Raw genomic sequence first — 26,575 nt, 5'->3', positions numbered from 1 at the left:
CAGCTGTTTTGTAGGTTCCCATGTTGCCTCTTCTGCTAGTAGATTTTTCCAATGAACCAAACTTTCTTCTACAAATTGAGCCCCTTGTTTTATCCAGCGGTGATCTAAAATAGACTGAGGTTCCAACACAACGACTCCATCATCAGTGAATGGTGGCAACTCCGTGTTGTTCTGTGTGTTGTCGTCATGAGTGTTGTACCGTTTGAGTAGCGAGACATGAAAGACGGGATGGACGCGTGACCCTTCCGGTAATTGAAGCTTATAGGCAACTGATCCGATTTTTTGCAAAATCTTATAAGGGCCATAGAAGCGGCTAGCCAATTTCTGATGGACTCTTTTAAAAATCGTGTGCTGGCGATAGGGGTGTAGTTTCAGAAGCACTAAGTCGTCAACCTCGAACGACATTTCTCTTCTCTTTTGATCTGCAAATTGCTTCATTCGGTTAACCGATCGTGCAAGATTGGACTTGAGTTGTTGCAGTAATTGATCTCGGTTCAGTAATTGTCGATCAACTTCGTGCACTGGAGAGAAGCCTTCGTTGTATGATGGAATGGTGGGTGGCAAACGTCCATATAGCGATTGGAAAGGAGTCATTCCCGTCGATATATGATACGTGGTGTTGTACCAGTACTCAGCCCAAGGTAAATAGAAGCTCCATTTTCGTGGCCATTGGTGTACAAAGCATCTGAGGTATTGTTCAACGCAGCGATTGACGACTTCCGTTTGGCCATCGGTCTACGGATGATATGCGGAGCTAAGCTTCAGTTTGGTGCCTGACATTCTGAAGAATTCTTGCCAGAAGTTGCTCACAAAAATGGGATCGCGGTCGCTGACGATTGATCTGGGCATTCCGTGTAGCTTCAGAACGCCTTCCACAAATTTTTCTGCAACACCTTTAGCTGTAAATGGATGTGTTAAAGTGAGGAAGTGGGCTGACTTACTGAGCCTGTCAACGACTACCATGATGGTATCCTTGCCTTGCAAAGTTGGTAGTCCTTCAATAAAATCAAGTGTGATGTCGTCCCATACTTGGCATGGAATAGGTAGGGGTTGTAGGAGTCCTGCCGGCGCCAAAGTTTCTGTTTTAATTTTCTGGCATACCTCGCAACATTTAATATACTCTTGGACTGATTTGAGCATCCCTGGCCAATAAAATTGTTGCCCCAATTTTTTGTAAGTGCGCAGAATGCCAGAATGGCCGCCCACCTTGGTGTCATGCATCTCGTGAAGAAGTTTGTTCCGTAAGGTAGGATCAGCAGGAACTATCACCTTGTTCTTGTAGCGCAGTAGGCCATTGTGCCACACGTAGTTTTCGTTGGATTGGTTGGTTGCTATACGGCCCTTGGACTGGATATAAGGGTCCTCCCGTGCTGCTTGTTTAATCTCTTCCCATAAATCAACTTGAGAAAAAAATATATTATGGAGGACGGGGCTTCCTTGCTTCCGTGAGAGGGCATCGGCTGCAGAATTTTCACGTCCTGGGCGATATGTTATCTCGTAGTCATAGCCCAAAAGTTTGGCTACCCATTTTTGTTGCTCTGGTGTGGTGATGCGTTGCTCTAGAAAATACTTTAGGCTTCTTTGGTCTGTTTGGATATAAAACTTCCTGCCCAGTAGATAGGGACGCCATAGTTGGAATGCCTCCACAATTGCTAACATTTCCTTGGCGTATGTGGACCAAGACTTCTTTGCCACTCCGAGTGCCCGACTCATGAAGGCCACTGGTCTGCCTTGCTGTGCTAATACCGCTCCAATTCCTTCGCCCGATGCATCCGTTTCAATCGTGAATTTATCGTTGAAGTTGGGCATTGCAAGTATGGGCGTAGTTGTCATGGCCTGTTTTAGAGCAACAAAGGCAGCTTCTGCTTCCTCATGCCACCCGAATTGGCCCTTCTTAAGGAGATTGGTGAGGGTCCGTGCAACAATGCCATAATTTTTGACAAATTTTCTGTAGTATCCTGTCAACCCCAAAAAACCACGTAACTCGGAAATGTTAGAGGGTCGTGGCTATGCCACCATCGTGGCAATTTTGCTATCGTCGACTTTAACTCCTTGATTGGTGACAATATGCCCCAAGTATTCCAATTCTTGTTGTCCAAAGGCACATTTGCTAGCTTTGACAAAGAATTGTTGTTGTTTTAGTATCATCAACGCCTGTTTAATATGTAACAAGTGCTTGTCCCAAGTAGGACTATAAACTAATATATCATCGAAGAAAACTAGTATGAATTTTCTAAGGTGAGGACGAAATATTGAGTTCATGATAGCCTGAAAAGTTGAAGGTGCATTGCATAGGCCGAAAGGCATAACCAAATATTCGTAATGTCCATTATGAGTGCGGAAAGCGGTTTTTTGAATATCCGGGGGATTCACTCGTACCTGATGGTATCCGGCCCTTAAATCCAGCTTCGTAAAGTACGACGCACCATAGAGTTCGTCCAACATGTCATCTACTGTGGGAATGGGGAAGCGATCCTTTATGGTGGCGGCATTAAGTGCACGATAGTCTGTGCAAAACGCCAATTTCCATCCTTCTTTTTCACTAGAAGAACTGGTGATGAGAAGGGACTTGTACTGGGTCGGATGAGGCCTGAGTTTAACATATTTTGAACTTGCTTCTCTATTTCCTCCTTTTGATAGTATGCATACCGATATGGTCTGACATTGATCGGTTCCGTTCCTTCTTTGAGTGTGATGAAATGGTCTATGTCTCTGGCTGGCGGTAAACTTGTGGGCTCTTGAAATAATTCTGAAAATTCTTGCAATATTTCCTGCACCTCAGGATGTATTTCTTCGGTTGATCCCTTAGTATTGACTTGTAAGCAGATGGCAAAAATCGTGTGGCTCTGGTGAGCCTCTTTGGATAGCTCTTTCATTGATGCATCTGTTATGTTTCCTCCGTCTGCCCCTTGCAACCGTTTGGTCTGGTTCTCCCAAAGGAACTCCATGGTCAACTGTTTCTAATTGCACACCACGGATCCTAGCATTTCCAGCCATTGGATTCCCAATACTAAATCCAGCCCGATTAAAGGAAGGGAATAGAGAGTTAAGGAAAAAACAGTGCCTTGCAAGTCCACCCGTACCTGGTCGAAACGCCCTTGGCACTTTAGTTTGTCGCCATTAGCTATTCGCACGTTGAAAGTTTCGGTTGGCGCTACTGGTAGACGCAACCCGTTAGCCAATCTTTCACTGATGAAGTTGTGGGTTGACCCACTGTCGATTAATACGACGATGTTATGAGAGCCGATTTTAGCAGCTACCCGCATGGTTTTGGGTGCAGTCCACCCTGCTAGCGCATGTAGTGTGATTTCGGGTTCAGGAGGTTCTTCGTGTGTCTCTTCCGTTGGCTGTTCTACGTTCCCATCATCGCCCAATAGATTGCTATTATCCTCGCAATTCTCCAGCATGAGTATCCGTGGGCCCTGGCATTTGTGTCTTGCAGTGAAACGGTCATTACAAATTAAAGCATAAGTTTTGAGCTCGTCTCCTCTGCATTTCGTCCCATGTAAGCCGTCCCACCGGAGCGGTAGGGCCTGGTGGTGCTGCCCGATTAGTAGGTGGAAGAGCTAAGGGAGCTCGTGTTGTTGGTGCAGGTCTTACAAATCTCCTTTGTCTCGCCAATTGATCATCCTTCATTCTTGCTAAACTAATGGCTTCTTTGAGTGTTTGGGGCTTAAACATCCGTATACCATCCGAGATGTCCATTTTTAAGCCTCCCATAAACGTACCTACAAGAGCTCTTTGTGTCCATCCGTGAACTCGATTGCCCAAGCGCTCAAATTCCCGCTGGTAGTCCCGCAAAGAACCAACCTGCCTTATTCTTGAAAGGGCTTCATCAAAATCTTCACACTCTGATGGCCCAAAGCGAGCCCAGAGTTCGTTTTCAAAGTTTGCCCATGAGAGAGCGCGACCTTCTTCTCGGAGTGTCCTGCGGATCCATTGCCACCATTGGTTAGCCTCTCCTTCCAAGTGATAAGAGGCCAAAGAAACTCTTTGGGCTTCCGGAGTATTCTGGAACTCAAAGAATTGATTCACACGATTGAACCACTCCGTCGGATCATCCCCTGAAAATCGAGGAAATTCAAGTTTTGCCGTTTTGGAGGATACCACCATTCGTCCCCCATCATTGCCTTCGCGATGGTGGTTAGGAATTTCCTAGTTGACAAGCAAGACATCGGAAAGGCGAGTGAGAGTTTCCTCCACCTGACGAAGCCTATCGGCCAAGCCGAGCTCCATCCTGTGTAACCCTTCTTGCACTCCTCCTAGTCCGACTTCCAATTGCTCGATACGTTCTTTATTGGTTCCCATTTAAAACCTGGCTCTGAGGTCAATGATAGGTCCCAACACAGAAATATAAGTAGTAATATAATTTATTCTCTTCGGATGAGAATGTACCTCAATTAGAATGCAAAATAATTCCTGCCTTTCATTGATCATCTGGGCTACTTAAATAAGTAAGCCACTTACAAGAATTTCGGAATTGAAGGCGAACTGCTAGCTAATTACTTGGAACCCAACTTGCATGTAAAACAGAATAACATAAAAACAGAACAATGTAAAACAGAGCACGCCCACGTAAAACAGAGCATTACAACGGAAATAAAAACAACGGAAATAAACTACGTAAAATTCGCGGTTTGCAACTGCATGTGACCCAGCGCCATGCGACCCAGTCAAGCGTCCTTCTTTTACTTTAACTTCCTTCTTCACGTCCCTTTCTTCATGCGCCTATTACGTCCCCTACGTCCACGTTTCACTACGTATGTCGCATGCCTTGTTCCCAGATATTTATCCCAGATATTTCGGATTTGGCCTACGGGCCCTTGCTGACTTTCGTGGTTTATCATAGTTGAGCCAGATAAAGTTAATAGGGATTTGATTGCCGTAGCTCTAGGCGACCAACCTCAATTGGAGGACAAAATCAAGGCTAAAAAGCCTTGAGGAGGCTGCCTGGAAATTATGAGAAAAAATGGAAACATATAACAACCGAAAAAATGGAAATCAAGAAGGTGAAGACAATTGAAAAGTAGGGATCTTGAGAAATTGGATAGAACCTCATATTGAGTACTCATCAGTCTAGAGCCTATAATTGAGTTATAAGTCAAGGTCTTCCCAAATTTATCATTTTTGCTTGAAATAATGTAATATATAAATTTTATAGTCTTTGGCCTTAATTTCTAAGTCATCGGTTAATGTTGAGGTGTCTATATAGACTCTTTAAGAAAACTCTGCTTGGACACCTAAATGTGAAATGGAGTTTGGAATTTTTGGGTGGTGGCTAATGTTGGCGGCCTTGTTTCATATGGGTTCCACTTTTTATAGATACGTATTTAAGGTGCAAGTCTTATGTAGGGTTTTCATATGGGTTTCACTTTTTACAATGAGCAGTGCTTGCACACTCTAGACATTGTACAAATCATTTTCCAAAATTCAAAAGTTGAACAAAAGATATATTTTTAGTAAAGTGCCAAAACATAAAAATGGAAAAAAAAAATGTCCCCATTTTTTTTTATTTCTTTTGAGGGAAAACATAGATTAAGGGCTGGTTAGGATATAGAAATGAGATGGAATGATTTTAAATGAAAAATAAAACTTTTTATATTATAAAGTTAAAATATTATTAGAATATAATTTGTTAGAATATAATTTTTTAATATAATTTTTGTTTTGAGGTTTGAAAATGTTAAATTATTTTTTGTGTTTTTTTTAGAAGTTCAAAAAAGTTATAATAATCAGGTAACAGATAGATGAAAAAATTGAATATTTAAAATTAAAAAGTTTTCTGTACTTATTGTGTTTAAATGTTGAGATGAGATGAAAGCATCTCTCCATCCAGACTGGGTCTTAGACTAAAGAAAGCACAATATTGCCCGTAGTATTGTACGCACAAAACACATTGATCGTATATTACCAAACTTTGGATGACCTTGACTAATAATTTTGTGATCAGCGACTTGGAATAATATAAATAAGCATTTAAAGTGCAAGTCCTCTTTAGGAATTTTGAAAAAAGTGGAACCATCTTGACAAAGTGAATTTTTTCATATGGATCCCACTTTTTACAATGAACAATGCTTGCACACCATAGATCTTATACAAATCATTTTCTAAAATTTAAAAATTCAAGAAAAGATATCTATTTAGTAAAGTGTAAAAAAAAATCGAATAAAATTATCTAATTTTTTTTTTTTTTTTCATTCAGGGAAAACATAGATTAAGAGGCTAACCCAAGACTTTGGCATCAATAACATTATTAAATAAGACCATTCATTCCATGAAGTAATTGTAATGATGCTCACTAACCATATATTATAAGTACACCACCTGCGATAAAGCTGTTCGTGAGCTACATTCCCATCATTGTCTACAATGGATTTTATGGAGTTAATTTTCCTTCTTTGGTTGGCCTGCATGTGGAAATATTGTGTATTCTTATCTCCATTTCTAAGCCAGTGCTGTTTTGCACGCTGCCTCCAATTGAAAATGTGTGACAGAAAAGTAGTGATCTTTATCTTAGTGGAAAATCTGTGTCAAGAAGACAAAGTCAATGACGCTACTGTGAATAGGTACAAAGCACAATTAAAGCGTCATAACTTCAATATCATAATTACAACCACCAAGTAAACAGTCAAGTTGATCATACTGGCACTGTGAATTTGCATAAAACACGTTTATCGTGTACCACCGATCTTTTGATCACGACCTTGACTGATGCTCTATGATAGGTTGAAGATTTCGTTCTCATTTATTGAATTTTTTATCTCATCTTAATTAATTATAATATTTTTTTAAAATTTTTATATAAAATAAAATAAATAATTAAAAAAAAAAGAGTTTCAACCAAGCCAAATAGCGACGCCAAAACTTCTTTGAGAGAGAGACAAAGACACAGAATTAGTATGGGAGAGAGGTTTGGGAATGAGCATGGTGTTAATCTAACCTTCGACGACGCTGGAGAGGTTGGTTTGCCCTTCTAACACCGACGTCTGAAGGTTCATTCTAAATTCACTGGCACTGTGAATTTTCTTATAATAATTGTCATCGAAACTGGTTAGGTACAATACTAATTATCCAGTAAAAAAAGAATCGTCAAAGTTTTCGCCTTCCAAATTTAATAAATATGAAGCAAGAATTAAAATATATTTTTTAAAAAGAACTAGGTTCTCTATTTTCGCTAAATAATTTTAATTTTTTTCATGCATCACACGAATATGCGACTAATGGTTGTATAAAAGTTTTGCATTTCTCTTAAAACACGAAGCATTATTTTCTTTGTGTTTGCACAAAACACGTTCCATAATAAAAATGAACATTTGTAATGAGTTATTTGCGATGATAATAATTATTTATAAAAAAAATAAACTCGTTTTAACAAAAAATAATTAATCACAAATAAATAATTTTATTCTAATGATGTTTAACACTTTAACAACCAAAAGTTGGAGTCAATATTCTTTCTCAACCAAAAGTTAGATTATGTTTAGATATTGAAATGAGTTGAATTTTTTATAAATAATAGTGAGTTGATATGTCACAGTTGACACAACTGAAAAATAAAAAAAATTAAAAATAAAAATCATGCAGTCGCATTCATTCTTTCATATTTGTATAAAGCTAACATATGAAAACACGAAAATCGATGAATGGAAAGAAGAAACCGTATGGAAAATGAAAGAATAGAAATGGAAGATCTTATGTTTATCAATGTGTGGCCCAAATATGAGTTGAAAATTGAACTACCTTCAATAAAAATAAAACTTGTGTTTAGACGTCGTAGTCACTCTAACACCCCTTTAAAAAAAAAAAGTGGGACCATGTGAATATTTTTATATGGATGTCACTTTTTACAATGAGCCTAATTTGCTTGAATTGGCACCAAAATCTTTGGCCTATTAATTGCTAAGTCATCGGTCAAGGTTTTCTCAAAGTTATGGTGTTCTGCACGAATACAGAGACAACATATACTCTTTTATTTAATAAAAGAAAATTTCTGAAACATTTATCATAATTTTCTAACCATGCAAACATATTGTAACGTGTATTATCTTTTGAGAAATGTTAGTATATCATTTGAGTTTATTTTTTTTAATTTAATTATTTATATATTTTTAATTTTAATTTTTTTATTTAATAATTAAAAAAGTGATTTTTAATATTTTAATATATATTTTAAAGAAGAAAAAAATTTACAATATCATTAAAAAATATTTTCTTAATTATTAAATAAAATAAATTAAAAAAAAACTGTCAAATGATCAAGATCCATTATCGAGATCCCCAAGCATTTCTCTTCTATCAATCCCCATCAACAATTCTCAACGTTCTATTTTATTCTTTATTTCAATTAAAAAAAACGATCAATAGAGTTATAACTTTTAGACAAATTCAATACAACTATGATCAAGTAAATAAAATGGTTAACTGAGGCATTTTGGAAATGGGTCACAGAAAAGTAGTTATCTTAATCTTAGTGGAAAATCTGGTGTTTGCATAAAACACGTTTAGCGTGTATTACCAAACTTTTGATCATGACCTTGACTAATACTCCATGATCGTGAGCTTTGAATAGTGAGTTGACATAAAAATTAAAAGTTGTATAAAATATTATTAAAATATTATTTTTAATATTATTATTATTTTAAGATTTGAAAAAATTTGAATTATTTATTATATTTTGTGTGAAAATTTAAAAAAATTATAATAATTAGATGATTTGAGAATGACTCTAAATTGAAACAGGGCCAGTCAATGTTGCACCTCCTCAACTAAGACTTAAACAGTAATATTAAATATAGGCTTAAAATATGCAAGTACAGTGTAGGCCGTACACACGAATATTTTAAACTTTTTCATGCATCACACAAATATGACTAATTTTTATATAAAAGTTTTGCATTTCTCTTGGACTAAAAGACACGATGCATTATTAATTCTCCTAGTGTTCGCACAAAACACGTTTAACGCGTATTATCAAACTTTAGACGACCTTGAGTGAAGACTCTGTGATAGGCGACTTGGAGTCACTGTTATTCCTTCTCAACCAAAAGCTAAGGTCTAAGGATTAGTGTATAAGATTAACATTGCTATTGATTTGAGGAAATTTTTTAACTCATAAAATATATTGATGTACATAGCAGGTTTTTATACAAGTCATTTGAACAACCTAACTATGGAAAGCAGTAACGTACGTAAATCTATATTTACAAAAAATTACGGACATTACAACCAAATAAAAAACTGATCCTAGAATTATGCTTCCACAAATCTTTGTAGATTTTACTCTGTCTGTTGGTTGTGGGTTGGCATTGAGTTGGCTGTAGGATCTTCCTTGACACACCCCCACAAGAACGGGCTACCATCAGTAAGTCCGATCTTGGTTTTGAGTTGATCCTTTTTTTTACGCGAGAGAGGCTTTGTGAGTAAGTCTGCCAGCTGATCATTGGTATGTACATGATGAACTTGGAGAACAATTTTTTTAACCAGATCTTTGATGAAATGAAGATCGATTTGAATATGCTTCATTCTTGAATGTTGAACTGGATTGAAGCTGAGATGTATGGCACCTAAATTGTCACAAAGCAGTAGGGGTGGCTGGTTGAGTGTGAACTTCATTTCTTGGAAAAGAGAAAGTATCCACATAGACTCAGACACTGCAGTTTCCAGAGTCCTATATTCAGTTTCGGTGGATGACCTTGCAATTGCTCTTTGTTTCTTTGAACTCCATGAGATGGGATTTATGCCAAGTAAAATGAGGTAAGCTGAGGTGGAGCTTCTATTATCCAGATTTCCTGCCCAATCAGCATTATAAAAGCATGTGAGTGTTGGACTTATGTTTTTCTAAATGGTTATGCCATGAAAGATCGTGTTCTTCAAGTAACGAAGTAATCGTTTTGTGGCTGTCCAGTGAGTCATTGTGGGACGATGCATAAACTGAGATAACTTGTTGACAGCAAAGCTGATGTCGGGTCGAGTTAGAGAAAGATACTGCAGTGCTCCAATGACACGACGATACTCAGTTGAATCTACTGCTAAAGTTCCATCATTCAATTTTAATGCAACCGAGGTTGATAATGGAGTCGTAACATCCTTAGCTCCATCCATGTTGGTTTTAGCTAAGAGATCACGAACATACTTATGATGTGTTAAGAACAGTCCATGACTTGTAGGAATATGCCAAGGAAGAAATGCAGTGGTCCTAGATCTTTGATTGAAAATTTTTGTCCAAGCTGAGTAATCATATTCGCCACAAAGTTTGAGTCATTTCTTGTGATGACTAAATCATCAACATACACCAAGCAGTAGACAATTAGTGAACCAGCACTGTAGACAAACAAGGAAGAGTCAGACTTGGTGTTCAGAAATCCAAACTCAACCATTGCTTGTTTAAGAGCAGAATACGAAGCACGGGGTGCTTGTTTGAGACCATATATAGCCTTGTGAAGACAACAAACATGGTCTAGTTTTTTCAGGTCCCGAAAGCCAAGTGGCTGCTTCATGTAGACTAATTCTGTAAAATGTCCATGCAAAAATACATTATTAACATCTACTAATAGCCGTAGAAAATTTGTCTAGTTTATTTGTTAAACCAAGAAAACTCGTAAAAAATAAATAAATTAATAATTGTGTCCTTCGTAATTCATATAATCTATTTTTATATATTAATTTTGTGAAAACCATAAATTAAATATATAAAAAAATTTATTGAAGAAAGATTTCAATCAATAATTTAAAATTCTAAATTAGGAATAAAATAGATTTAGAAATAAACAAAAAACTTAAAAAAATCTTGATCTTTTTCCAATCTGATGCCACGTATGATCAAATCTCGAAGGTGTAGGTTGTTACCATGCGTGGCTGTTTAGATTTGATATTCTTAAATATTTTCAGATATTTAAAATATAAATATTTTTAATTTCAAATATTTAAATTTTCAATTACTTATATATCCGAATGCATAAAAAATTGCATCAATATTTTAAAATAAAATTTAAATTTCATCCCAAATAAATATTTTTAGGAATGAATTAAATTTCATCCCCAAAAGATTTTGTCCCTAAAGATCAAAATCTGTACAAGCGGGTTGAGTCAAAAGATTGGCTAAAAAAAGTTTACTCTATGCTTTATTTTATTTTATGAAACTCACCTGTGTCTCTCTCTCACGAAAAGATAGGCACCACAAAAGATGAATAGATAATGGATAATTAGACTAACAGAAAAAGAAATTTAATCCTTTAGCGGATATTTTAGGTTGTGTTTGGTGGTGAGTTATTTTTAACTATTTTGTAAATAGTAATAAAAAAATAATGATAGAATATTAAATAATAATAACAAATAAATAAACATAATAATAAAATAATAAATAAGAGTGAGATATTTACCGGACCGAGACTTAGACCGGTCCGGTCCGGTCCATATTTTAGAGGACCGAAATCATTCGGTCCGGTCCACGGTCCACAGTTTTTTCGGACCGGACCGGACCGAATGAAAAATTAAAAAAAAAAAAAAAAATTTATATATATTTTATATATAATAATTGTATAATTAACAATATAAATTTTAAATATATTATTAATACTTGTTAATATTCTATAAATTATCAATATTTTATATATATCTTCATTTAACCTATCACTATTAACAATATAAAATTTTAAATATACTATTAACACTTGTTAATATTCTATGAATTAATAAATATATAATATCAATTAGTTAATTATATAGTAATTATATAAATTAATAATATAATTTTCATCTAATTTATTATCATTGACCATATAAAATATTTTTTTATTGAGTTTGTTACATAATCCACATTAATAAGTCACTTAATTTAATTTAGTATTTTAAATAAATTTTTTTATTAATTATTTAAAAAAAAAATGACGGACCGACTGGACCGGACCGATAACTATTGGTCCGGTCCGGTCCCTTTGGGTGTTCGGTCCGGTCCGGTCCGGAAAAATAATGGACCGAAAATTTTCGGTCCATCGCCGGACCGGACCGGACCGGCCCGTTTGCAGCCCTACATAAACGTACGTAAGCCTTAGCTTTGCAGGCGACCAACCTCAATTGGAGAACAAAAACCAAGGCTAAAAAGCCTCGAGGAGGCTGCCAGGAAATTAGATGAAAAAATGGAAACCTGCAACAGCCAAAAGACGTTTTAAGAAAACTTTGCTTGGACACCTAAATGTGAAATGGAGTTTGGAATTTTTGGGTGGTGGCTAATGTTGGCGGCCTTGTTTCATATGGGTTCTACTTTTTATAGATACGTATTTAAGGTGCAAGTCTTATCTAGAGTTTTCATATGGGTCTCACTTTCTACAATGAGCAGTGCATGCACACTCTAGACATTGTACAAATCATTTTCCAAAATTCAAAAGTTGAACAAAAGATATATTTTTAGTAAAGTGCCAAAACATAAAAATGGAAAAAAAAAAATTACCCCATTTTTTGGAAGACTTTGACTAATGAATTTGTGATAGACGACTTGGAATAATATAGATACATATTTATGGTGCAAGTTCGGTGTAGGGTTTTTTTAAAAAGGGGGACCATAATGACAAAGTGAATTTTTTTCGTATGGGTTCCACTTTTTACAATGAACAAATCATTTTCCAAAATTCAAAACTTGAACAAAAGATCATATCTATTTAGTGAAGTGCCAAAACATAAAAATGGGAAAAAAAATCACCCCATTTTTCTTATTTCTTTGTGGGGAAAACATAGATTAAGAAACTAACCCAAGACTTTGGCATCAATAACATTATTAAATAAGACCATTCCATGAAGTACTTGTCGCGATGCTCACTAACCATATATAAGTACACCACCTGCCATATGCATTTCAAATAAAAGTTGACAACTCGGTTTCATATCTATAATTAAAAATATGTATCATGCAGAAATATCTACACTTCAAAAATATTTATCTTAATTAGTCTCTAAGGTTACATCCATTTGATACTCCATGCTATATCCTAGTGAACACATTTTAATACTGGTGTCTAGCTAAGAACATATTATAAATTCTTCGCTTAATTAGAAAACATGAATGGAGTTTGGAATTTTTGGGTGGTGGCTACTGTTGGCGGCTTCTTTTCATGGTAGTTGCGGTTGTTTGAGGGAAGAGAAAGTAGCTCTCTTGCGACTCAAACCTTCCCTGAACTCCTCGTATGAACCCTTAAAATATTGGAACTCAGCTTACGAAGAGAGTAATTGCTACGATTGGCAACGTGTTGTCTGTGACAACATTAAGAGCTTCATCTGAGCTATGTGAAGGGCTCTTACAATAGTTATGAAGTTTGGTATATTAATCTGAATACCTCTCTGTTTCTTCCCTTTCAAGAGCTTAAGTACCTCCATTTGAGTTATAATGCAATATCTGGATGGTTTGTTTATATTGTTCTGTTTTTCATTTTCCGTTTAAATATTTCTTTCTTTTATATTTTTTGAATTATGCAATAGAAATCAGTTTATAATTGTCTAAATTGTAGGTTTTGAAAGATTATCCAGATTGAGCAAGCTAGAGGTGCTTGACTTCTCATGGAATTACTTCAATGAAAGCTTCCTATCATCCCTTGGTCAGTTCTTATCGCTCAAGAAACTATATTTGAGATACAACTTGTTAGATCGACCAATCAATATCCCAATCTCAGGTAATTAGTCTCTAAGGTTAGATCGACTAATATACATCCATTTGATATGCTATGTCCTATTTAACACATTTTAATAATTTTCGTATACATTTAGAGTTGGGAAGACTAAAGAACCTACAGGAGTTGTATTTGGATGGTTCCTCTATTGACAAAAGCTTCCTCAGTAAAGTTGGAGTTTTGACTTCCCTTAATGTATTGACAATATCAAATTGTGGATTCAATGGAAGTTTGCCCATCGTTCAAGGTAAAAAGCCTTATTTTCGCAAAATATTCCTTAGCAAAAATCTCTTAACGGTAGAACTTAAATATTACTCATTTCATTTTGTAGGCTTGTGTGAGCTTATGAATCTACGAGAGTTAGATCTCAGCCAAAACAATTTTGAAGGGACACTGCCTTCATGTTTGGCAAACATGACACAACTTCGAATATTTGATATCTCTTCAAATCGCTTTAATGGAAGCATTGATCTCTCCCCTATACCTAGTTTGAAGTCACTTGAGTACCTTAATTTATCACATAACTACTTCAACCCAATCACATTCTCCTCATTTTTTATTCTCTCAAAGCTTGAGGTCATATCTAGTGATGGCAACAAACTAGTTGATGAAACTGTGTCTCAAAGATGGGATCTTGGCTTCCAATTAAAGGGTTTCAGTTGTTCAAGTTGCTTATCTAACAAGTCTGGTAGAATAACTCCTAGATTCCTTCATCACCAGTTTGACTTGCAACTACTACTTCTCCCTCACAACAATTTGGCAGGACAGTTCCCCACATGGTTGCTAGAAAACAATACAAGGTTGGCGATTCTTAATTTGGGAAATAACTCGTTAACAGGAACTTTGCAGCTGCCCAATCATTCTGTTCCCAACCTTTTGACTTTAGATATTTCATTTAATAATATACAAGGTCAAATTCCAACTACCTTTGGTTTAGTTTTTCCAAATCTAGAGGTTTTAAATATTTATAAAAATGACTTTGAAGGTGTTATTCCTTTTTCTTTTGGTAATTTGGCCTCCTTAAAATATTTAGACATTTCAAGCAATAATTTTTCTGGAACAATTCCAATGACTTTGACAATGGGTTGCTCCTCCTTAAGGTACCTTAGATTGTCCAAAAATCATTTGACTGGCCAATTATTTCCTGCCAATTCGAATCTACTAGCCCTAAGTTATTTGTATTTGGACAACAACCACTTTTCGGGAGAGATCTCACATAGCATATCCAATCTAACGATCTTGGAAGTAATTGATTTCAGTAATAACAATTTGTTAGGGATGCTTCCAAGATGGATGGGGAACATGACGTTTTTGACGGATATTGCTATCGCAAAAAACCAGCTTGAAGGTCCCATTCCTATTGAGTTATGTTACTTGAAATCTCTTGAGTTTTTTGACCTGTCCCATAACAATCTGTCCGGCTCTGTACCCTCTTGCTCCAACTGGTCCAAGATCATACATGTTCATTTGAATAAAAATAAGCTAACCGGTCCCATTACCAGTGCATTCAAGGGTTACTCTACTTTAGTCACTCTAAATCTTAGAGATAACCACCTTACTGGCAACATTCCAGATTGGATCAGCAACCTTTCAAGTTTGAGCATTCTTCTCTTGAAAGCAAATTATTTACAGGGAAAAATTCCATTTCGAATATGTCTTTTAGAAAACCTAAGTTTGTTGGATCTTTCCAACAATAGTTTTTCTGGTCAAATACCACATTGCTTGAGTAACATTACATTTGAGCCAACCAGCAGAAAATCTAAAATATCCGAACCTGGCCTTACCTCTTCCATTAGTTTCAACATGTCTTCATTCTTGCACTCTGCATTGATAACGAACAAAGTCGGCAAACTTGTTTTTGATTATCCATATTATATTTTCCCAAGTGTGGAAGTAATACAAGAAGTGGAGTTCGCAACAAAGAATAATACTCTCTCCTACAAAGGTTACATCCTCAACTACATGTCTGGGATTGACCTTTCATGTAACAAATTAGAAGGAGAAATTCCAACAGAGCTTGGAGATTTGAGTAACATCCATGTGTTGAACCTGTCGTTCAACAATTTAATGGGATCAATCCCCACTGAATTCTCGAAACTCAAGCAAATTGAGAGCTTGGATCTATCACATAATAACTTGGATGGTATTATCCCCCCTCAATTGGTCGAGTTGAACTCTCTAGCTGTCTTCAAAGTGGCACACAATAACTTAAGGGGTACAACACCAGAAAGAAAAGCTCAGTTCGGTACCTTTGATGAAAGCAGTTACGAGGGAAATCCTCTCCTGTGTGGACCTCCACTACTTAAGGCTTGCACTAAAGTTGAACCATCATCTACCATTCCAACTGATAATGAGGGAGATGAAGCTTGTGGTTTTATAGACTTGGAAGTCTTCTACGTCAGCTTTGTAGTGTCTTATGTGATAATATTGCTAGCAATTGTTGCCATTCTCTACATAAATTTGCACTGGCGACGGGCATGGTTTAACTTTGTTGAAGAGTGTGTCTCCACTTGCTACTATTTTATTGTCACAAGCACTTGTAAACTATCTAGGTTTAGAATTGTGTAGCTTCGTGTTTTGATGTTTGCTTTTTCATATGTCTTCTGTTTTTCTTTTCCTTAATCACAAGTTTGAGATCTTAATAAAATATGGCTAGATGACCAAACAGGCTTCCTCAAATTCCAATCAAGCAAGATGCTTGAACCATAGATATTATTTTACGTACAAGTTAATTTTGTGATTTCTTTTCTGCTAATGTCAATTCATGAAAGCTCAAGAAAACAAAAGAAGTAATAAAGCCAAATTTATGTGGTTTTTTTTTCTTTTTTTTTGTGTCCACTGATGTTCTCTCTCTCTCTCTCTCTCTCTCTCTCTCTCTCTCTCTCAGGCCAAAACTCAGATTTTCTCCACCCTCAAGCCATTGTTGAGCTCTCTGTCCACGCAATATCAATGCTGTCACATTCTTGCAAGTTATAGGTGCTCATTGAACAACAGAATGATACGTATCATTTTACAACTTGGTCATCTCTCTACACAAGGTAAAAAATGGGTTTGGAACACAAAGAACAACTTCTCATAAATTGGGGGTCTATTCCTTCAAAAAATCTACTATCAAAATCGAAGATAATTTATGACTCAAGCTATTAACACACCATCTTGATCTTTATCAACTTGTCGCAATTCTTGCCCATAGCATCACTAGATCTTCATCGATTGTGAGTTGTATTAGCTTTTTATGATCTCCAAATCGAATCCAACAATTAGAAAGGGCCTTTCCCCATCTCAAATCTGTCTATTGGCTTGAGATGAGAGAGAGAGCAACTGATGGGGTAAAAAAGGGAGAGCTGAGGAGAGAGAAAGGGAGAGAGATGGCTTCAGCAGACAGAGAGAGGGAGAGAGTAACTGGGGGGAGACACTTTCGTACGGAAGATTATTTTCTCAAGTCGCTTCTACCGTTAATTTCATAGACCACTTACGTGTCGACTTTTTATTGATGGGTGTAAAACCAAACTTCACACCGCCTATTTAGCTTCATGGACTTTACAAATGTAATTTTAAGATCATGTTGGATAGAAATATTGGATTAGGATGAAAGAATTGTCGCAAGTGAAAAACAACTCACCGCATAAAGCAACACTACAACTACAGAGTATAAGTGCTAACCATTTTTTTTTTTATTGAAACTGGACCCGTTTAAATACAAAAACACTCTCAACCGATCTCATCACATCTCATCATTACAACTTTCTCAAATTCTTATACAAATTAATATAATAAACAATTCAACCATTTTAAATCTCAAAACAATAATAATATTAAAAAATAATATTCTAACAATATTTTATTCAATTCATTTAAAACAATCTCATCTAATCTCTCTATCAAATGAACAAACTTTAAAAACAACTCTCCTCTCTCAACCATCTGACATTTGATCTCAACTATTAGGGAATGCTTAGGGAATAATATGAGATGAGATGAGATGAGAATTTTGTGAATAGGAGTAAGATTGTTTGTAAATAGTAGTGAGATAGTTTGAATTAAGTATTTATTAGGTTTTGGAAAAATATAACGAAAAAATTGAATAAAAAATATTATAAACTTAAATTTTTGTTAGAATATAATTTTTTGTGTTGAGATTTGAAAAGTTGAATTGTTTTGCTTTTTTTAGAAATTTTAAAAAGTTGTAATGATTAATTTGAAAAAGGTTATAATGATTAGTTCGAAAGTGTTGGTGTTTAAATAATGTTTGGGAAGAAAATGAGATGAGATGAAAATTATTTCCAAACATCCCCTAAAGGCCCTATTTGGTCTAGCAAATAGTCTCAACACATCTCATCCTATCTTATCTCATCTCAACATCTAAACATTATTCAAATACAAATATTTTTTAATTTCTAAATTTCAAATTTTTCATATAATGACTAATCATTACCTAATCATTACAATTTTTCTAAACTTCCAAACAAAACATAAAAAAATTCAAAATTTTCAAATCCTAAAATAAAAATTATATTCTAACAATATTTTAACTTTATAATATTTTATTCAACTTTTTATCTTTCATTTCTCAAAATCCTATAAATATCTTAATTCAGATCATTCCACTATTATTCACAAATTATTTCGCTCACTACTAACCGGATCGATACCCACTCTATTCTTGAAGCTTAAGCAAATTGAGAGCTTGGATCTATCCCATAATAACTTGGATGGTATTATCCCCTTTCAATTGATAGAGTTGAACTCTCTAGCCGTCTTCAAAGTGGCACACAATAACTTCTGGGGTACAATACCAGAAGGAAAAGCTCAGTTGTTCGGTACCTTTGATGAAAGCAATTACAAGGAAAATCCTCTCCTGTGTGGACCTCCACTACATAAGGCTTGCACTAAAATTGAACCATCATATACCATTCAAACTAATAATGAGGGAGATGAAACTTGTGGTTTTATGGACTTGGAAGTCTTCTACATCAGCTTTGCGGTGTCTTACGTGACAATATTGCTGGCAATTGTTGCCATTCTCTACATAAATCCGCATTGGCAAAGGAAATGATTTAACTTCGTTGAAGTGTGCATCTCCACTTGCTATTATTTTTTTTGTGATAAACACTAGTAAGCTTAGCTTTGTGTTTTCTTGTTTGCATTTTCATGTCTTCTATTTTTCTTTTCTTCAATCTCAAGTTTAAATTTTTAATAACATATAAGAGGCTGGTAAGTTCCTCCTTAGCAACTTAACTCTAGTAGTTCATGTTTTTACACTTTTTAGAAATTCTAAATAATATTATTTTTCTTCTAAGCTGAATAATTCAGAAAAAACAATTTGGTTTTTTATTTAACCATAATTTTGCTTCTAGGATGACATATTGACTGAAATAATTAATTAATAACTTATGGGCTATTGGGGCTGCTTCCGTTGATTATTACTTGGCACCTTTGGTGCATAAGATGCACTGCCCGTATGGAGGGGCGCAATCAATCTATTAGTGCGGTTTGGCATACTATTAAAAATTGGATGGGTTCACCAAGTCAAGACATGAAAAAGGTTAATAAATGTTGTACTTACGAATTGCAGATTTTACAGGCTTTGCAAATTCCGCCTAAAGTTCCCGCGAGGCAGTATTTAAAGCTTATGGCTGGGCAAATGCTTGCTCAATGGTGGTTTAAATTGAATACAGATGATAGTAGTCTAGGAAACCCAAGTTCTTCAGTGGTGGGTGGTATTATTAGAAATGATCAAGGACATTATGTTCATGCTTTTAATTCTCATATTGGCTTCGGTTTAAATAATAGAGCTGAGTTGTTAGCTCTGATGCAAGGTCTTAAAACCTGTAAAAATCTGGGGATTAATTTTGTAGAAATTGAACAAGATTCTCAAGCGGTAATCTCATAGTGGAATAGGTGGAGATGTGGAGTATGGTACTTGGAGGCTTTTTGGGAGGATATACTTGTCCTTACGGACTCTATGGTTTGCGTAGTTCAGCACGTTTATAGAGAAGGAAATAAAGTTGCTGATTGGTTGTCTCGGAGCGGAGCGGCTGGTCTTAACATGGAATGGAATATTATTGGGGATTTGCCTAGAATTCTTCGAGGATTAATTCGCTTAGATAAACATGGTTTACCATCTTTGCATTGCTATTAGAGTCATCCCTTATGTGGAGTTTGGTCGTTGTGTTGGTTTCGTAAGTGTTGTGCTAACTTTTTTTTTTTTTTTTTTTTTTGCAGGTGAGGGTTTATTAATAAAATTGGATGGACAGATAATTCTCGGTTTTTTAATTAAAAAAAAAATGACTACAAGTATAAATTAATAAATAGAAGGTTTACAATTTGGTGTCATCTTCCAGCCTTTTCTGCTCAAAATACGATGTTTCCAATACGTTGGCCAGGCTTGCGTCCTCTTCAAGATGATTCTTGGATCATTCAAATGTACACAATCAAACTACGGAGACCGATGAAGACCAAAACGTCCCTTTCAAAGGAGGAGGTACATTATACATCCTAGGATTCCTGGTTATCATGTTTCACCCAATACCATTAATCGAAAGCAGTTTTGTGCTAATTTCCGCGTAAGAAAATTTGTATCACTTAAAAAAAAAATATTTATTACCAGTTTAGTCTGTCTAAGTGTCTATAAAATGACTTAATGGAAAACATTTGTATGAAAATAAGTATTGTAATTTAATATCATACCTTATATTATAAAATTATTTTTATTATAAAATTGATTTATCAAATCACATAAAACATCAATTTATTCAATTATTTTTGTGTAGTCTCTTTATATCAGTGACAATTCTCTTATCTAAAAATAATAATCGTAAAATGTGATCCTCTCCTTATAAATGTTCGGAGACATGTGGTTTTCTTTTTTGATTTTTGCCATTCATCATCTGTACACATCACACAATATATTTTTTTTATTTTTTCATTTTATTATTCTTAAACTTATTGAATTTTTATACTCATTATCCATATATCACACATTTCGTAAGAGAAAAAAAATGTGGTATTTGATGTATAGAGATGATGAATAAAATTTTTTTTTCTTTTTTATAACAAAAAATTCGGTCAACCTTTTACTTTCTACCATTACATACAACATGTTGGGTTACCATGCAAGGGGCCCAATTAAACATAATCTTTCTGGGTACAGAAGAAACCTATTTGTATTTCCAATCATATACTTTTCTACTTCTAAAGCATCGAATGAATCATTGATCTTGATTTTGATTCATGGGCCTCTCCAGACTGTCCTTGTCTTTCCTGTCTTTATTCTTGAAAAAGTATTTTACCACAAATCACATAAACAAGGTGTCAAAACACCCCATTGATAGATGAGGCCTTTTTGGTCTCTGAAATTAAAAAGGAGTCCATTGATAGATGAAATGACTAAAACACCCCATATCTTATATTAAATAAATACTATCTATTTATTTTAGCTGAAATAAAAAGATAGTTGTCCGCTTGACAAAAAAATAAAAAAATAAAAAAACAGATGCTCCAAGTCCCTACTGTTCCTTTCTCTCCAGATAAAAGCAAACACAAGCCAGTTCATCAAGAGGAGAAGAGGACCACACTCGATCATTCAGCACTCATTAATATGTCCCTCCATGACCAATCTCCTTATACAATAACTTGTCCCACTCATTAAAGAAGAAAAGTTCTATGTTTTTTTTCCCAATAAACTAGTATGAAAAATCAACCTAGTTGTTTCTCATATGTAGTTCATATATGATCTGCAAAGTTTGCGTAAACTAAATCTGCTCTCACCCTGTAATTGCAGGGTAGCTTCTATACATGAATTCGATGGATTATTGGCAAGTAGAAAACCATGATTATGCCATCCAGCTGCTTCCATAGATCTCTCGGGCTTTCTTGAAAGTTTAACACATCCCTATAATCTTCTCTTCATAACAAGTTCCTTCTCTTATCATTTTAACCCTGTGAAGAGACCTATCTATGCCCAAACAGCTAGCACTGTAGGAGAACACTGATAAATGTATGAATCTCCCAACATAATGGTCACGTACTACTCAATGATTCGTCCGATGGTAGCAACCACTCTTCTGGGTTGGCATAGAAATAATCCTCTTCTTTGGGTCTGTCTAGGATCACCACCCTTTTACTTGGCCTACCCATGTGATCCGCATGAGTTTTCTTCACTGCTGATGAGAACTCATCCCAAGCAAGGGATCCAATATTGTACTGGTCTATCAAGTTTACCAGCTGTTTTCTGTCCAACAAAATTGTCTCCTTGAACCCAAGAAATCTGAAAAAGACAACAGACGTCTCAGTTAAGATAAAATGTTTTGGTACAATTAAAATGGATTAAAATAAAGACCAAAGCATGGAGAGGCCACATCAAAAGCCTCCCCTTGATCTGCTTAACAATTATCTTGACACCAGCCATGAAAAATCAATAACTTCTGGTAAAATAAAAGGCCCAGCATTGGCAGTCTTTTAAGTAAAAAGAGCACTTTAATGGTCATGCACAAAATAATATGGGAAAAAACAGAAAATTGGGATCTCACTTGTGGTGTTTTAATTCCAACTCATTTATCCTTAAGAAAATGAAACCACTAAAATGGTTAAAGCAATTACATCATACTTTTCAGAACAGTACCTGCGGTGGCCTTCAACAACTTTGGCCATGTTTCCATCATATGTAGGAACAAAAATATCACTCTCCCGTGAAACTAGATAATCCAATGCAGCCATCTGGGATGTGTGAAGTCGATTCCAACAGTCTCTTTTCTGACCTGTATTAAAAAACCAGAGGGGCTCAGTAAAGAGAAGAAAAACAATAACCAAGTATCAAAAGTCAGGGATTTTGCTTCAGCATTATCTACTCACCAACTTTGCGTAAGCCTTTGCAAGACTTGCCATTCTTCTTTCTCCACCATATATTTCACCAGTAGCTTGTTAAGCAAATACACACGGCTCACCTCATTCTTGTCAACTCGATCCTCCACCTCCTCGCTGTTACAACCTTGAGTACAGCCAGAAAATGCCAACATGTCCATTTCATATCTAAGATGAAGTACTAGGAAATGACCACTTTGCCTTAAAAGCTTGATAACCCTTCTACCCAATTCCTCTATCTGAGAAGTGAATCTCAGAGCACTAAAATTTACCCTGCAGCGCGGCTTCTGAATTTTCAAAGGTTGGCCATTATTGGTGAGTAGAGCATCAGTTCTATTTAGATGTACCAACTTTGTACTTCTGTATCAGAGGAAGAATCTGTAGGACATATAATGATTACATTGAGACTAAAATCTCAAAAAATGAAAAAGATCGCAAATATGAAACCATAATGTTGCAAGCCGAACAATCCTTGGTAAAGGTTGCGGTAGATCCTACTGTAGGGTCATTTTCAAGGATGTTTTAAGATTTCCAACTTCCAATGTTCTGATACTCTTGCCTGACAGAAGGGGCTAACAAAAGAACAATATAAAACTGACCTGATCCCGATAGTAGGAATGGAAGAGCACTCCCAATGGATGTTATATAATACATTTTTTTTTACAATATAAAGAAATATTCTCAAAAATACTCTCCATTAGATCTTCTATTTTAAAGATATTTTACATTTTGCTACAGGAACCGCTACATTTAGAGGAACCTATTCATCATTGTATATGTTTTTAATTAATTTCTCTCTCATCCTCCTGCTGAGTTTCTCCATTTCTTCAAATTAAGTTTATTCTGATTTCAAACCCTCTCTCTCTCTCTCTCTCGTTCCAACGCTTTGTTCTTTGCTTGGCGCCAAAACTAGAACCAGAGCCTTCCATCTTCCTCGACTTCGCCCGTCGACTCCATCACCGATCATCCATTGTGTTCTGCTTCAAGCTTTGCTCTCACGACTGAGCTAAACATTTGCCATTTTTTTCCTTTAGCGTGTACCGATTCAAAGTAGAAACTGGTGAAATACTTTGGCTTTCTTGGAATCTCTCTCTCCGTCTCTCACTCTCTCCAGCCACAAATTTTTTCTTCTGAATACGGGTCTCGGAGTTTGCGTGGGTACATGATTGTGGAATTTTACAGCATATGGAGAGAGTTTGCATCTACGGATTTTCTGGGAATAAAAAATTTGTGCTTTCAGACCAGAAATCCAAAAATTTGTGCTTTCATAAACCCACCTCATAAATCGAAAAGCAATAACCTGGGTATAAATGTAGAGAGAGAGAGAGAGCAAGTAATTTGTAATCCATTCCATTACGGACTGTGAGAAAAATTAAAATCCCATGAACCAAATAGACACATGAAATCCATAGAAATAAACAACGTAGTAAATGAATGAAGTACTTGAGAATTACTAAATGACATGATCTCCCACCATTTCATCAGATTTTTGGGACTTCCTGATGGGTTCTTCGGAAATATTTTGGGATTTCCTGATGGGTTCTTTCGGAAAACCTTTTTGCTTCTCAATTCAATTAGTTCATTGATTTTAAGATTCACTTTTCTACAAGTCCTTGCACTAAACTAAGCCCATACTCGACCCTTCGTTATATAATCTCTTCTTTTTAATTTTTGAATTAATTTATATTATAGTTTAACTTATAAATTTGGATTAATTTAAAATAGAACGTAATTATATAATATTGTATATGAAGAGATATTACAAATATTCAAAAATATGAGAATATCATTGATAGTTAGAGAAAATATTTAAAATGAATAAAAAAATACTAAAAAGTATAATATTTAAATAATATGAAGAAAAAATAGATAAACTGATGTATGATATATTGTAAAAATCAGTATGTAAAATAGAAAAAATGAGTTTTCATAATGCATTTTAAAGGATAGGATGAAAAATCCATTATAAGTGCTCTAAGAAATATAAAATTCCGTTTCATAAATAATGGGAGAAAGTTTAAGGGTGAGTTTGGTTACCAAACTCATCTCAACTCATCATTATAATTTTTTCAAATCTCAATACAAAATATAATAAACAATTCAATTTTTTCAAATCCTCAAATAATAATAATATTAAAAAATAATATTCTAACAATATTTTATCCTCTCAACTCAACTCAACTCAACTCACTTCAATATCTAAACACAACCTAAATATCCTTTTAGAAACTGTGGACATTCACATGCTTCAAATGCATAAGGAGAGAAAAGTTGACACACCTGGGATCTAGCCCAAAAGAACGTTTAATAATCTAGGGGTGTCAGGTCATGTTCGTGTCATGTCAAGACATGTACATTATACTTAATAGGTCAATCCGAACATGACCCGTTAAGGATTTCATGTCAAAATCTCAAACCCTAACACGATTTATTAAGATAATGGGTTAACACGACATGACCTGTTTTGACCCGTTATTGAATACGAAATATATTGACACGATACAACCCGACCCGACCCGTCTCAACCCGTTTGACTTGATTGATTTTATATAAATATTAAAATATAAACAATATCTATAAAAAGTAAAAAACTAACTAAGTCTAAAATTACAATCCAAACAATAAAAGTACTGACATTAAAATCCCAACAGTACCAAATATGAAAAACACAAAATTACACAAATATGATAAACACAAATTGTAATAATATTAAAGTTACAATCACAAATATGATAAAAACAAATTGTGAAATAATAATGTTACAATCTTAGGTCTAACGGTATAAATGTAAATTCAACTTTCTTAACGGGTTGATCCGTTAGTGACCCGTTAAGCAATTGTGTCTTACAGGTCAACCCGTTTTGACCTGAACCTGTTAAGGCCAAACCAAAATCTGTTTTTATAATATCGTATTCGTGTTGGATTAAGGGATCGTGTCACATATTGCCACCCCTAAATTTATCCAGGCACTATAAGTGTGACATTTAAATATCTTGCAATAGCAACCATGTCACATATCTGAAAACATGGAAATATAAGACTCATCACCCTTTGTACACAATTCCAAATTTACCAATATTAGGCCTTTGGAATAATTTCTGTGTTTCTTATTTTTGAATTATAATAATTATTATTATTGAAAAATATTTTTGGGTACAGGACGAAAACCAACGCATGACTTTCTGTCACTGTGCAGTCATTCTACCACCATCCCAAGGTAATATTTTTTAACAAATTTATATTTTAAATTTATCGTGTGATATTCATATTTTAAATAATTATTTATATTAAACACTTAAAACATGTTATATATTATTATATATATATGTGATTAAGGAAAATAAAAGTCATTTAAAAATTAAAAATGGATAGTTTTGATTGTAATTTCTATCCCTGTTAGGACTTTAAAGTACCTATCCACAATTTGTGTGTGCACGTGATGGGCATTGAATCATGGATCTGGGCTAATGAATGAAGTGGGCCAGTTGGGTTGCTGAATCCGAAAAATGAAGAGGTTAGCATTTAGTAATTAGCTCCCAACGGGCATTCTGGCCCATCTGGATGGGTCCTGATGGGACCATCAGGATTTTGACATATGATTTGATGGATCACGTCAGGTCCGGCCCGGGTGTGCGGTTAAATGGTACCATGCCCAGATTGCTTAACAATCAGTACTCATCGTCAAAGACAGACTTTAACGAGAAAGAAAAATATTACTTATCATTTCCATATCACACATCAATATATAATTTATTATTTTTACTCTTTTATTTAAACACATATATTTACACATCATGTGTTTAAATAAAAATGCATAATAGAAGGTTTATTTGTGTTTTTCGAATAAACTTGCTGAAGAAATATACATAGCCTATTTCTTCCACCAATATTGTCATATTTTTATTTTTTTTTCCCCGAAAGAGCCTGGTTTTCTACAAAGGTGTTAGCAGGAGCCATTAGTATTAAACACGCACCTTCCCCAAAACGTTTAATTTTTCTTGCAAGAATTATATTAATGCAAAGAAATAAAATAAAAAGTTCCTCAAGCATGGTCTTAA

At 35.0% G+C, this 26,575-nt stretch overlaps 2 protein-coding genes across 2 annotated transcripts in view; one reads left to right on the top strand and one right to left on the bottom strand.

Moving 5' to 3' along the window:
* Nucleotides 1-735: 735 nt before the first annotated feature.
* On the bottom strand, nt 736-4,113 carry LOC118348648. Its single transcript, XM_035690713.1, has 5 exons — nt 3,520-4,113; nt 3,084-3,422; nt 2,664-2,960; nt 2,427-2,574; nt 736-1,958 (listed from the first exon to the last, which is right to left on the bottom strand). The coding sequence occupies exons 1-5, from the start codon at nt 4,111-4,113 to the stop codon at nt 736-738; spliced, it is 2,601 nt and encodes an 866-aa protein (XP_035546606.1).
* Nucleotides 4,114-13,489: 9,376 nt separating this feature from the next.
* The window catches only part of LOC108982819 (receptor-like protein 15), a gene marked incomplete at its 5' end in the record, with an annotated part of 55,138 nt that continues 42,052 nt past the window's right edge, over nt 13,490-26,575 (top strand). The window contains 2 exon segments of the mRNA XM_035690712.1: nt 13,490-13,658; nt 13,753-13,902. Of these exon segments, the coding sequence (XP_035546605.1) occupies nt 13,490-13,658; nt 13,753-13,902 (319 nt within the window).

The sequence above is a fragment of the Juglans regia genome, chromosome 6 (genome assembly GCF_001411555.2).
Source record: "Juglans regia cultivar Chandler chromosome 6, Walnut 2.0, whole genome shotgun sequence".
NCBI lineage: Eukaryota > Viridiplantae > Streptophyta > Magnoliopsida > Fagales > Juglandaceae > Juglans > Juglans regia.
Note: the sequence above shows the minus strand (reverse complement) of the source record. Positions and strands in the feature narration are given on the sequence as shown.